The sequence below is a fragment of the Chaetura pelagica genome, unplaced genomic scaffold, assembly GCF_000747805.2.
Source record: "Chaetura pelagica isolate M959 unplaced genomic scaffold, ChaPel_1.0 scaffold248, whole genome shotgun sequence".
In the NCBI taxonomy this organism is placed as follows: Eukaryota; Metazoa; Chordata; class Aves; order Apodiformes; family Apodidae; genus Chaetura; species Chaetura pelagica.
This window is the reverse complement of record NW_009954309.1, coordinates 1,209,174-1,222,954: the sequence shown is the minus strand read 5'-3', so window position 1 is coordinate 1,222,954 and position 13,781 is coordinate 1,209,174. Positions and strand designations below refer to the sequence as shown.

At 37.3% G+C, this 13,781-nt stretch overlaps 1 protein-coding gene across 1 annotated transcript in view; it reads left to right on the top strand.

Moving 5' to 3' along the window:
* The window catches only part of PDZD8 (PDZ domain containing 8), a 124,894-nt gene extending 111,489 nt beyond the window's left edge, over positions 1-13,405 (top strand). Inside the window, exons 6-7 of the mRNA XM_010003985.1 lie at positions 9,665-9,827; positions 11,232-13,405. Coding sequence (XP_010002287.1) covers positions 9,665-9,827; positions 11,232-13,405 — 2,337 coding nt within the window. The remainder of the gene's footprint in view (positions 1-9,664; positions 9,828-11,231) is intronic.
* The last annotated feature ends 376 nt before the right edge of the window (positions 13,406-13,781 follow it).

Below are 13,781 nucleotides of genomic sequence, written 5' to 3'. Positions count from 1 at the left end.
TTAATTGAAAACAAAGTAGTGTTTGGCTGCCTTTTGGTTTGGAGAAAGATTATTATATACAAAACCTTGGCCTTCTTACAATAATTATTTGAAATAAGCTAGATACGAATCCCCATCTTGTCTGTTCTTCGCAATGTAGAATTTCAGAAGAAAACTGATCTTCTGGTTTTACCAGGCACCGGGTGGGGTGTTGGGGGGGTTGCACATAACAGGAGCTTAATTTTGAGACAGATGGATCTTCTATTAATCTCTGAAGAGCTGTTATAATGACAAATGATTTTACTTCATCTGCTTTAGTTCCTTTGGGTTTAGCTAGTTCTGTGGGAATGCAGGAGTCTGAAAAACAATTGGGTCATACGGGATATTGTTCAGGCTTGTGCTTTTCTTTAATAGCCATCTAGCCATTAATATTGGTGAGAAATGTTAACAGTTGTCAAGAAGATAGTATGTTTATGCAGCACAGAAATAACAAACTCTACTACTTTTAAATCCTATGATATCTCAAACTGTATGATTATGTTGGTTCTAGGCACACGTGAGGTCCCTGTTGCATAGACAGTTATTGTTAACAGTGTACTTTGTATTACCCAAAACTGTAACGGTTTGTTTGTAAGAGTGTAGTCTCTTACATATTTTTGCATACTCTTGTGTAAGTAATTCCTCAAATACGTTGCCACATACTAAGTCAGGTGACACTCTTGAATATTCCAGACAAGGAATGTTTATGAAGGTCCTGCTCATTTCAGAAGATGCATGGTACTCCAGATGTAGCTCTGCAATTAGCATTGCTGTTGCTTTGAAAACACTTCTGTTCCAGAATGAAAGCAACCTCTAAATAATGCACTTAATCTATCCATTAACATTTTTCTTTCAGAAACACAATAAAAGCACTTTCAAATGTGACTTTAAAGCGCATTAGTGAGATCTAGGAGTTACAAAAGTAGTATTGTAGATTGTATTTTCATGGAAACTGGTGTTTTGTGGTGCATGTTGCTGTAACTACAGTGGATAATAATGTTTCACATTTTTAGTTTTGATGGCAATAGCCATGTCAGTAATGTGGTGGTTAATGCTGCTGGGTGTGACAGTCAGAATTTTCAAGCAGTTTCTGTGTGGAGCAGAAAACTGCACCATAAATAAAGGACTTTTAGAGTCTTCATATTTTGAATTGATTACGTGAATATCAAGAGTAACCATTTTATCACTATTAATTAGGTACTTCCAAGATAAATACAAGTAATTACTAGCTGTTTCAGAGGGTTTGCTTTTAATGTATGCAGTTGAAAGTTTTTAATTATTGTTTCTTCCATCTCAGAGGTGAAGAAAACCCTGCGTGGACCTCTGTGTGCACATGTTCACAGTGATAAATTGTTACAGTCTCATTTTATGCAATTTGCTTTGCAGCTCTTTGTTACAAATTTATACAAAGAAAACCATTAACTAGGTAAACTTATTGGTTTGATGTCACACATGGTATTATTAATGAACAGGGGGACCTTATAGCACCTTCCAGTACTTGAAAGGGGCTACAGAAAAGCTGGGGAGGGGCTTTTCATCAGAGAAGATAGTGATAGGACAAGGGGTAATGGTTTTAAACTGAGAGGGGAGATTTAGGTTAGGTATTAGGAAGAAATTCTTTACTGTAAAGGTGGTGAGGGAATGGAATGGGTTGCCCAGGGAGTTTGTTGATGCCCTATCCCTGGAGGTTTTTAAGGCCAAGTAGGATGAGATTTTGTGCAACCTGATCTAGTGGTAGGGTTCCCTGCTCATGGCAGGGGGGTTGGAACTGGATGATCTTTAAGGTCCCTTCCAACCTTAAAGATTCTATGAAATTTTTCTGTTCTTTTAAACACCCAGTTTCAGTAACTTTATTTCAGTATTTGCTTCTTAGACTACCTGACTTTTTAATGAAATATTTATATGATGGAGTCCTGCTTAAGCAGTATTGGAGGAAGCCTTTTTCCTATGAAACACAGAAATGCTGATATGAGATTTAAAAAAATACATAATTTAAAAAAATCAATAGTTTGATTTTTTCACGGCTGAGGGAAATCATCACAGTTGAGTTTAATAAAAACTAAAAGGATGTCAGTGAGTGAGAGCACTTAAAGAGCTACATTGGTGTTTGTACTAAATTGCTCTCCAAAGAAGAGCTCCACATAAAACTGAAGGTCTGCATTTTACCTGCTTCTGATAGGTAATTGCTAAACAGTTTGCCTTTTGCATGTCTCATAGCCTGTTTCACCCTGCAATGCGTGATACACTTTTAATAGTGGTAGCTCAGCTAAAGAGTAAAAATATGAGGAAAATAAGATGTAGCTCTTTATTTTGTTCTGTAACTAGCTCATTCTGGATTTTGTTGATGTCAAATGATTTTAGTGCTCACCAGGCAGTCATGCAGATGTTTTAACTTTTCTACCAACTATTGTCCCATTTATTTCAGACAAATAGCACATGGTGGTGAACTTAAGGCATGTGAGTAACATTTGCAGTATTGTGGCCTTAAAGATGAGCTTGGTCCAATATGCAGTTGACTTCAGAATGAGGTTACTGTCATATTTTGTAACTTACATTTTTGGGATTTTTTAAGGTAACATAAAGAACAGAAAATAATGAGGCCAAGTAGCTTGCTGTGTAAGATGACTAATACAAAAATCTCCAGAAAATTTTCCATAAATGTGCTTCTTCCTAAAAGTTAAAAAAAACCCTAAACCCAAAACAAAACCCACAAAAAAACCCCAAACAAACACACCAAAAATTAAAACAAACAAGCCAACCACCCAAACACAACCCCGAACATGAAAACTGCAACCTCCATCTGAGGTAGTTGTCTCCCCGTGCACTGCCCACAATTTACATAGCTGGAAAAATGAACAGCAGAAGGTTTAATATCCCATTTCCGTTTTTTTTTCACTGGTTTATTGTCATAAAAAATCTGTTGTTCATAATATTTCACAGAAAACAAAGCTGGTGACTATTCCAGACCTTGCTAAGAAATCAGAGGTAGTGAGTCCATTGCTTAGGAGCCTGATTTGACTTTCTGTGACACATTTGCTATATGGACTTTTTTATTAGTAATGCTGTTTGATTGTGTAAATAGAAAGTGTGTGCCATACCTAATTTCTCTTTTAAATTTTGTTTTATTGTTTGGGGTGACTGAAATGTGGTGTACCCATTAATGGGAAAGTCTCTCCCTTAAAAACTGCTTTCAGTAAAGCTTGGAGAGGATTCTAAGTTATGCTTAATGATATTTGAAATGGACAAGAACAGATTAAAACCAGTGGAGAAAAGTGAAAATCTTAGACAAAAATCAAAGCAGCTGAAGATAAGTCCACACTGCAGTACAGCACTATAATGTTGATATACCTGAAATAACTTAGAAGTACCCACTTACCTGTACTAAGATTTAGTGCTGTCTCAACAACAAGCTCAGTGTGGGCAAATTCCTCTTGTGCCAACTTCTTCGACATGACAATAGATACTAAGGGGTTTAAAGTCAGCGGATACTTCTCTATGCTTTAGTCACAGGAGAGCATAACAACTGATTACTTACTGTCCATTTCCAGATGCCTGTAAATGTAACAAGTCTTTTGAAGCCAAAGGTGTTCCATGTGTGTTAGTGGGGATTTTTGGTTGGTTGGTTTTGGTTTTTATTGCTCTTAGCAAAAAATGGGAAAGTGGTGTGTAGGTCATGTGGGAGAACAGTGGCTTTGGAGCTGTAGCACACAGGGAAGAAAACCTTCTATTCCTTCTCTAAAGCATAGATGGAAATCCTCCCGGAATATTAAAAAAAACTTCCTTTTTTTCCTTTGATTCCAGTGTTACTAAGGAGTGTACCACGAGAGCAGTGGTACCTGTTCCCTTTCCCTGTCTCCTCTAGCCAGTATAAATAGTGCAGCAATCACTGTGTAGGTCATATATAATGACTGCATTCAATAACAGGGTTGGAAAAATCCATGATGTTAATGTCTGTATTTTAAAGGTAAATGCCAAAACTCTTTTTAAAAGAGGGGAGTTGGAACTCGATCTTCAAGGTCTCTTCCAACTCCAAACATTCTGTGATCTGAGTCTTTGGAAGAGAAGGAACTGCTTCCTGGTTTTGCACTTTTAACACTTTTTTTTTTCGCATTAAATATTCCTTCCTTTCCTCTTGGCATGCAGGCTTGTTTGGGAGTATATAATATTTTACAGGCAGATTTATAGACATTATGTCTTCTTTTTTCCCCAAAAGTACATTAGACCTTACCTTGCAAGAATACCTAAGATCCACTGTGGTAGCTCTGACAAGTTGGAAAAATACAAGCTTTTTATCTACATTGTAGCACTGACATGGTGTCAGTTTGTGGTCTCTACAGCATGTTAAATACCACTGATATGGAATAAGAAGTATTTGTAAAATATTCTTTAGTTGGTGTAAAGTCAGTGGAATAAGTTTTCTTATATGTGCTTCAGTGATCTTTTCTTAGAATTTATTCAAAGAGTGTGACATGATTGTTAAACTTTCAACAGTCCTTATTAGGTGATATGCTTACAAATAGTTAAGCAAATATGGAATATTAGTTACGTAGTAGAATTAAGCTTTCAGAAACCCATTTTTTTTTAGTTCCTGAAAAGAATTTGGTTTAAAAATAAATATCTTACGCTCTGATTATCATGCTGTGGCTTGATTTTGTGACTTGTTTTTGTATGCATCTCATAGTTTTAAAACTTTGGCTGAACGATGTTGCACTACTAGTAAGAAGTTGTCATATCTGTTCTAGATATTGTAATTATTTATTGAAAGACATTATTTATCATGTCTTGTCTCAGAAATCTCTTATATCTAGTGTTAACTTACCTTCTAGTTGTGAGACTACAGTATTATTGATGACATTCTTTTAAAAAATAACCTGACTTCATAGGTGAAGTTTTGGAAGTAAATAGTAAATGAGAAGGTTATCACATTTGTGTCTGTTGCCTGTAAAAGGATTGTGTGTTTAGAATCCCTTCACGTTTGCAAATTCTTGCAGACTGATAAGTGCATGAAGCATTTGAAGATTAAAACTGCATCCTGTATTGACACTGGTCTAAATATTGTCCATTTAAATGGTATTAGCAAGTTAGAAATTCAGAATGATCACTGTATAGCTATGGAGTTCAGTATCAGTATGTTAAAAAGGGTTGGAAAAATTGATTTTCACTGACATCCACCATTTGCCTGGCTTTCAGAGTGACAAGGCTAAGGTAAGGAAAGGCTAAGAAATGCAACATAATTTTCTACTACATGGTATTTCCAGACCATAAGGTAGTAGTAGGGATATGCTTTGCAGTGGCTAGTACAATGTTGCATATAAATGAACTAAAGGCTGTACTGTGAAATCAATGCTTATCGACTTTGTTCTGTAAAAGTCAGCCCCACATCAAAATGTTTTATTAGTTTTAAAGTTAATGGACATCTTGTCCTCTTCTTGGAATTTTTCCCCTGTATAATAAAACACTTAGGAAATTAATTATTTTAATTTCTTTTTTTGTCAAGATAGTAATATCTGTTCTTTTGCATTTTATTCTCAATACTATTTGATGAATAGTATGGACATTGCTTACCTTTTTTTAAAAAAGGTATATTGGTATATTTTTTAAGTTCCATGGCACAATTTAGCTCTAACTCTTTCAATATAAATCACTGTGAATGTGTGTCTGCCTTTTACTAGCAAGGGTGTGGTATTGTCTGCTTTGCCTTGCTCCATATTTCAATAACTACTAATCTTTGCAGGAACTACTAAAACAGAGCTATTAATTAGATCGAATTAAAATAAAATGGAGCTATTAATTAGATTGAAATAAAATAAACTTACTTGAATATGGTATAGCTAGTTGGTTAAAATTTCCCTTTCTCCTAAACACAGCTGTTGATTTTTCTGCTTTGCAGCAAGGTTTCTTGATAATAAATATCAGCAGTCGTCTTCTAGCCTCTGTGTCATTTATCTAATTTTTGCCCTTCTGATGTTTCATGTTCCAGTAAGTCTTAGGCTCTTCAAGTTTTAATTAGAGGGAGAGGCAGAAAGGCATGAATTGGCTGTGGTGGGTTTACAAAGGTGCTTGGTTTTGCAAGTGTACTTGTAGGGGTGGTAGGAGGTGACTGAGAGCTTGAAATGGTGTTTACCTGCACTGCATCTATCTTGAGACACTGGTGATATTATCATTTGGTGAAACATTGGAGTTTCCAGAGAGAAAAATCAAGGAAACTATTCATCTGGTTTGGGTTGATAAATAAAACCAGTTTATTTTGAGAGAAAGCTTGTGACTGTGCCAGTTAATAAAAAGTTGAGATGAACTTTGCTTGTTATGTTCAAAGGCACTCTCCTTCCAAAAACAGCTTTCCATCAGATACTGCTAGAAAATTGGAAGTCTCCTTGCCATCAGTGAGTCATCTGCTCTGTAATCCACAGTCCTGTCCCTGCATGGGAGCCAAATGTTCAGAGACACCTAAGGGTCTTTGGTCCCAGCTGTCCCTCATTTCTTTCATGTGGTCTAGCCCTGGGGGAGGAGGGAAGAGTGAAATGATGGGAATCACCCCAGAGGTTTCAAGTCTTTTACAGTGGAGAATATTTTCATTGTTAAGTCATCCACTATTGGGTTCTGTTCAAAATAGTCCTTGGATTCAAAGGAGGCTCAAGAGGATGCGGGTCTCTACTGACAAACTGTAAGAAAGCTTTGGGTAACTTTTTTTCCCCTTGTTACTGTCTAGTTACTCCTTTCTCCATCTCTGTTCGTGGTGCAGTTTCCCATGACTGCAGCTGCTAACAGTGGTCAGGGGGCATCGCTTCAGGACTCCGGATGTTGCAGTGCCAGCTCCTGTTTGCCTCCTGGCACTGTCAAATAGAGCTTGTTGCTTTCTGAAGAACAGATCTTTAGAAATCTTACCAATTCTTTTTACCACTCTTTAAATAGATAAAAAAAATACCTGCCTTTAAAAGGAAGTAGATTTGCATGAAATAACTCCTGGTAAAGTATTTTGATGGCCAGCTTCCTTCAGTAGTGGGATGTTTTTCTGATCTACTCAAATACTGAGTTCACAAGACTAACTCATGTTGCAAACAAACTTAGAGCAATGTTTCTGTTGCAGTGATTCAAAACTAAGAGATTGTGTCTTGGGTGAGCCATGATTTAAAAAATCCTGTCTTATTAATTAGTTCCAGTTCTGTGCAGGAAGAAACTACAGATCATCAAAATAGATGTATATCTATAGGAGTGTAGTTAAACAGCCAGAGTTAACTTGTAAGAGGAAAATTATCCTGTTTTTTTTTCTCCACTATTCAGTCTAAGCATCCATTTTCCTGAAATTCTTTCACTGAAGAGCTTAATACTTCAGTGGGCTAAGAAAAATGAGTGTAAAAAATTGTCATAGTTTGCTGTTCTTTGTAATATTCACATTTGTCAGCAGTCCTTAAGTGGGATTTTACTCTCTGATCTTCATTATGATATTACCTATTAAAACACAAAGATTTAGAAATCTCTTTCCAACCTTAATCATTTTACAGCAAAACTTAGAAAGGAACCTTCATAGGAAAACTGAGCTTTGAGTAATTAGGTGCTGTGACAAAGCTCAGAAATAATGGTCTCCTTGTTGTTTGATAATAGCACACAGAGCTACACAGCATTGGGGAGTGATTGTTGGAAGGAGTTTCTGTTGCAGGTTTGTATGTTGCCACAGTAAATTCATCTCAGGATAAAATATCCAACTAGTGTTGTTTGAACTAGTAATTTTCATGTTGTTTCCATCCAGCACCTGCAGCATGTGTGAGTTACTAGCCAAAAGACATATTAAATATAAAGGACTAAAGCAGAAGAGTAACTCTTTTTTAAAAAAAACTTCTGTTTTTTTTCTTACACAGGTATTTCTAATACTTTTTCCTGGTTTTTTAACACTTAAGAATTTGGTATTTGATTTTTTAAAAATCTAATTATGTATGAGATTTTCTTTGAAATATGTGGGAACAACCTTCATTAAAAACAAAAAACTAAAAAAAAACCTACCACCATGGTTTCTGTAAGCAGCTATTTACTTTTTTGCTGTGTATAAGAACCTTGAATCTTGGAATTGCATTTATTATTTGCTTGTATTTGGTTTTGTTGTTCTTACATACATAACTGGGTATTCACAATAGATGTTCATGAAGTTCTAGAGGAAAAAATTATCTTTAATTGACTGTGGGAAGTGCAGAAAATGAATGACAAAGCTTAGAAAGTTAATGCAAGTTTCCTTCTTCAAACTCAGTGCTGTTCTTAAGCATTTTATTCCTATCAAGAACTGAGCAACAATTAGCAAAAAAAAAAGATAGGGTGCTGTTGAGATTATAGGAGAGGAGTGAAAGCCATGCAGCCAAGGAGAGAGTCAAGTGATACACTTCAGCTGTGGAAAGCCATTGTGTAGAACTAAGCAGACAGAGCCTCAGAAGAGGAAGATCAATTCCAGACAATTCAAACATGGACAATTGAATAGCAACAAAGTAAATGGAGAAGAGTGTCTACCTAAACTCAGTAAATTGAAGCCAAATATAAAATCTCCTGTGAAGGTTTTCTACAAACAATGTCTGTCTCTCTGTTCTTAGGAATCAAAAAAGCAAATTAAATGTCTGTCCTTGGAGCTGAAATATAGACTGAGTTCCCCTTTCAAATAGACAGAAAATTCTTTGGTGTGGAATGATATTAGACAGTAATTTGAAACAGGAATGTGCTTTTGGGGAAAAATAGTGCATTTTAAAATTCATTATGGATATTAATTTTTTATGAAAAAAAAGTTGCCAAATATCTCAGACACTGTTGTCTGTAAACAATTGACCACTATCTAGATATATTCTTCAATTCTTCCAGATGGTAACAGGTCCGTGCAGGACTGTGGTATGAAACTAATACAGAGATTGCATCTCAGTCATTTTTTTTCTTTAAGGTATTTGAGATGATTTAGTTAATTTTTTCCTTTTGTCTTGCAAGATAAATAAGAGGTAAGGGTTCTGAGTCTTTGAAGCAACTTCTTTGGCTGTTGTTAGTTCAGATTTATTCCAAATATGCTTCAGCAGTGTATAAGTACATCATCGTTTTCTCACCCCAAATGCCGTTTTGTGTAGATTGCTGAAGAGCTACTCGTAGTAAGGGGTTTTATATCACAAATGTAGCATATTGAAAGTGATACCTAGCTTGATGGTACAGTGCCTCTTTTATTAAAACTTCTTCCTGATAAATTATGAGGTTGTGTTTAGTTGTAGCTTTGTTGGGACTGGGGCTTTTTGTGAAGATGAGCCACATGTTGCCTTTCCTGCCGATTTCTGTGCGCATAGGTTAGCGCAGTATTGTTATTAATTGTATATAAATTATTTAATAGATGTGTACACACATACACTTATTTATATATTTATTTTGCTGACAATTCCTTGCACTGCTTTGTAGTTTTGGCATATGTGGCTCTTCAGAACTGGTGACATTTAGTTCCGTCTTTCTCCAGAGAGATAAACTGGCTTGGTGGATGGTTACTCTGTTACGTGATAATCTGCCTAATTAAGTCAATGGATGTCCTAATACAATTTTTTAATAATATCAGTTGTTTAATTTTATTTAAATGATAAGTAGTAACCATGAATCCTTGCAGTCAGCTTAACTGACATACTCTTAACTCCTTTCTCTCTAGGCAGAACTAGTGAAAGGGAATCTGCAAAGTGTCGGGCTCACGCTCCGCCTCGTGCAGTCTAAGGAAGATGATGCAGGACATGTTGTCATTGAAACTGTGGCTCCAAACTCACCTGCTGCAGCTGCTGATCTACAGAGGGGGGACAGACTTCTTGCAATTGGCAGTGAGTAACATGTTAGCTTTCAAAATAAGTGTCGTCTTGCAAACTGGGAGGACATGTCAGCAGGCAGTTCAACTAGACTGCCTTTCTCAGCAATTACAGTTATGCCTGGCACTCAGACTAAAAACTGACATTTATTTATTTATGATCACTTCAGGTTATCACTCACTTGATTTGTTTTCTGGGATATTTATTTACTCTCTGCTAGGTAAATGCCAAAAAAGTTGAATAAACATTTGAATATAAATATGTTTTAACTTCTCTAATAGTTAGTTTCTTCCAGTGATGTTATAAAATGTGCTTAGTTTACAGAGAAAACCATAACATTTTATATCCTAGGCCTGCATACTCAGCTTTGAACTTAAGATACTAAATAGAGGATGGAACAAGTAGTATAAACTTATTTTTGACTAACAGGGTAATTGTCTGAAATGTCACCATGACCCAAGCAGATCTTCTGGGTATTCGATAGTGTTCTTCTAGTATCAACTTTTGTCAGCTCTGATATGTAGGAGCCTGAGTATTATTTAGAAATCTGCTCTGGACTTCTCAATTTGAAGTTTGACCAAATTGTAACTGGCAGATAAGTGCTGCATTGAGGCAAAAAGTTACCCTTGACTTTGATGTGGGAGGGCAGTCTGTTTTACAGACCCCACTTTGGCACCACACTGAGTGACTGTGATTAGGTGCTGCCTAAGTCTCCATTGCATTGCTCCAGTGGTTTAAAAGCTTTTTGAGTTGCTTTGAACAGGCAGTTGATGATTGCTCTGGAACAAGAGATAAGTCAGTTTTGCATAACTCCTTGCATGACTTTATTTGGACTGTGTGCTCATTAAGATAGTTTAGCTTGCCTGTGATTTGTTGAATCTTACCGTAGGCTGGAGATACTTTCAAATATCTCTGAGAGTTGTGATGATGAGGATGATCCAGTTCACTGTTCAGCCACACTGAGAATGCAGCATCATCCCTGTATTTTGTTAACAAACTGGATCCATTTTCTTTGTTAGACTGCTTATGGATTAATTATAACTATTTTATGATACCCCTCTCTTTTGAATCCATTGTTAGATGCCTGCTTCTGAAAAGTCTGAACTTTAAAGACCAAGGTTAAAAATCTTAGCATTTAAAATCAACATTACTCTGTAAGATTACAGCAATAATAGCAAGCAGCAAACTGAAGTCTTTTCCAGCTCCTGAAATCAGTGATATATTTGGATGAATAAAAATGGAAAGAATCCATCTGTTACATTTCAGTTAAGCTCTTCTGTCTTAATTGACTTCCTGTTAATGAGCAATGGTATTATTACCACTATTAAAGATCTGAACATGCTTGTAGACTATTTTTAGCCAGCTAGATTGTTATAGTCATTAACATTTAACAATTTCTGTCTTTTTTGGTTTTTATAGATGTTAAAATCACCTCGACTGTCCAAGTGTTGAAGCTTATCAGACAGGCTGGGGACAGAGTTTTAGTCTTTTATGAAAGGCCCGTTGGACAAAATCAGCAGAGTTCAGCCCAGCAGGATGGATTGGGACAGTTGGAAGACACTGCTTTTGTGCCACAGCCAGAAGATGATCAAGCTGGTTTACCAGCTGAGGTTGACAACAGAGATTTTGATTCCGAATTCGAGGAGTTAGCTTGTGAATCAGCTGACCAAAAGGAAGATCTGCCAGCAGCTCCCAGCCCCAGACGGTCAGTAACAATACTTTCTAGTAAACCACTTGTACCTATATCTCCGATTCTGAATCGAAAACGGAATGCGGGAAGTCAGCAGGCAACGTCAAAAGCGCAACAAAAAGATGGAGCTAAAGTGGCAACACCCAGAACTATTGAGAGTTTAGATGTACCACAGCAATCAGGTAAACAATCATCAGGAACCGGTACTAAGTCTCCTGTGCCATCTAGGTCATCAAGTAGGACTAGTTTTTGTAGTATTGAAACTTTGAATCTGTGGGAAACTGCAAGTATATCTTCTGAAAAATCAGAAAGGCCTCCATCTACAAATAATGGGGATAAATGTACAGAGAAAGTAGTAAAGAATAGTGATCAAATAGAAGACCCAACAGTGTCAAAAGTATTAACAGCACCAAAACAGGATACATTAAAAGATGGAGTTTCAGAACATACACGTAGTTCCAAAGACAGTGGAGATGATCATCGAACATGGGAATCACCAGAAATTCCTTATAAAGTCCGGCAGGGCCGATGGCCAAGGGGGAGGGCATCTTCCTGTCTATTTGAAATAGAAGGACAGCATAAGTACCTTAATATTGCACTGTGGTGCAGAGACCCTTTCAAAGCAGGTGGGTTTATCTGCTTAGGATATGTAAACATAAAACTTGAAGAAATTGCTTTAGATTGTCTAGCTACATCCTCAATGGAATACTGTGTAACACACAGACTGAGTGCTCCTGCTCCTAAAGCAGCAGTCTCTAGAGCAGCATTGCGGAATTTGACAGCCCATAAGGGATTCAATGAAAAATTTTGTTATGGTGATATAACTTTACACTTCAAGTATTTGAAAGAATGTGACACAGAAGATTCGGTCTCTCTCGTGGAAATAGACCGGGAAAGTCAGTTGGAAGAAGACGCTCAGTCACTTCCAAAAGAGGAGCCTTCCTTGGGACAGGCAGTTTTAATGGAGAACAGGCATAACTTTCAAGATACACAGTTTCAGAATCCAACTTGGTGTGATTACTGCAAAAAGAAAGTATGGACTAAAGCAGCTTCCCAGTGCTTGCTGTGTGCTTATGTTTGCCATAAAAAATGTCAAGAAAAATGTCTAGCTGAGATGCCCTTTTGTGTAGGAGCTGAAAAGCGAGGGCAGGAAGCTCCCCAAGCTGCAGCCCCTCGTGTTGATTCAGAGTCTAAATCTGTTCACAGAACTGGCTTGACCAGGCATTTCATCAATACAGGCACACGTTTCTTAAACCTTCGTCCAGTCCCCAAAGCTCGCATCTCTGAGCCAGGAACAGAGGCGGTAGAACCTTCACCAAAGCACACACCAAACACTTCTGATAACGAAAGTAGTGATACTGAAATCAGTGGGCCCAGCAGTCCTTCCAAACGTGCATCAGGTACTGGGATAAAGTTGGTCCGAAAGGAGTCTGGTCTAGATGACAGTGTCTTCATTGCTGTGAAAGAAATTGGGCGTGACCTCTACAGAAGTTTACCCACAGAGGAACGTTTTCAGAAATTGGAATTTATGTTGGATAAGCTGCAGAATGAGATAGACCAGGAGCTGGAAAATAATAATATACTTGTGAAAGAAGAGAAAGAGACAACTGATGCAAGGAGAAAAGCCTTGATTTCCGCTGCACTGGTGAAGTCAGGTGAAAGACTGCAGGCCCTGACACTGCTGATGATCCACTACAAAGCAGGCATTGAGGATATAGAGTCCTTGGAGAGCATGTTACTAGAGCGTCAGTCTAGAAGAGGGACTAGAGATTCAGAGGAAGCCAGTATAGCAGAAGAAATGGATAACGAAGATGTCAGTCTGACAGAGGCTCCAACATTAGACATCATATCGGAGGAACCAGCTGATCCACCTCAATCGGAAGACGGATATGGACACGTTTAGTCTTTGAAGGAATGAACTACAAGAATACTTTGCACTTAATGACAGACACACACACATGAAATTAAAACACTGGTATAACGTACGTGTCCGGCTTCTCCACAGTTATTTGCCTGTGTCAGAGTACAGCTGATAATGGTTCTTCTCCAGCTACAGCACCATCGTTTTGCTAAACTGGCTGGTTAAAACTACATTTTGGGGTTTCTATTGCAAATTTATTTTTAATAACTTATTTTTATTTTTTCTAAGTATGTAACCTTACCATTTCACGTTAATGTGTGTGGTGTCCTTCATGTGTTACTTTCCCCTTCCCCCCAACCCTCACCCCTTTTTTTTTTTTTTTTGACCTTGGTTTTTCACAAGGAAACTGGCAGGGTTT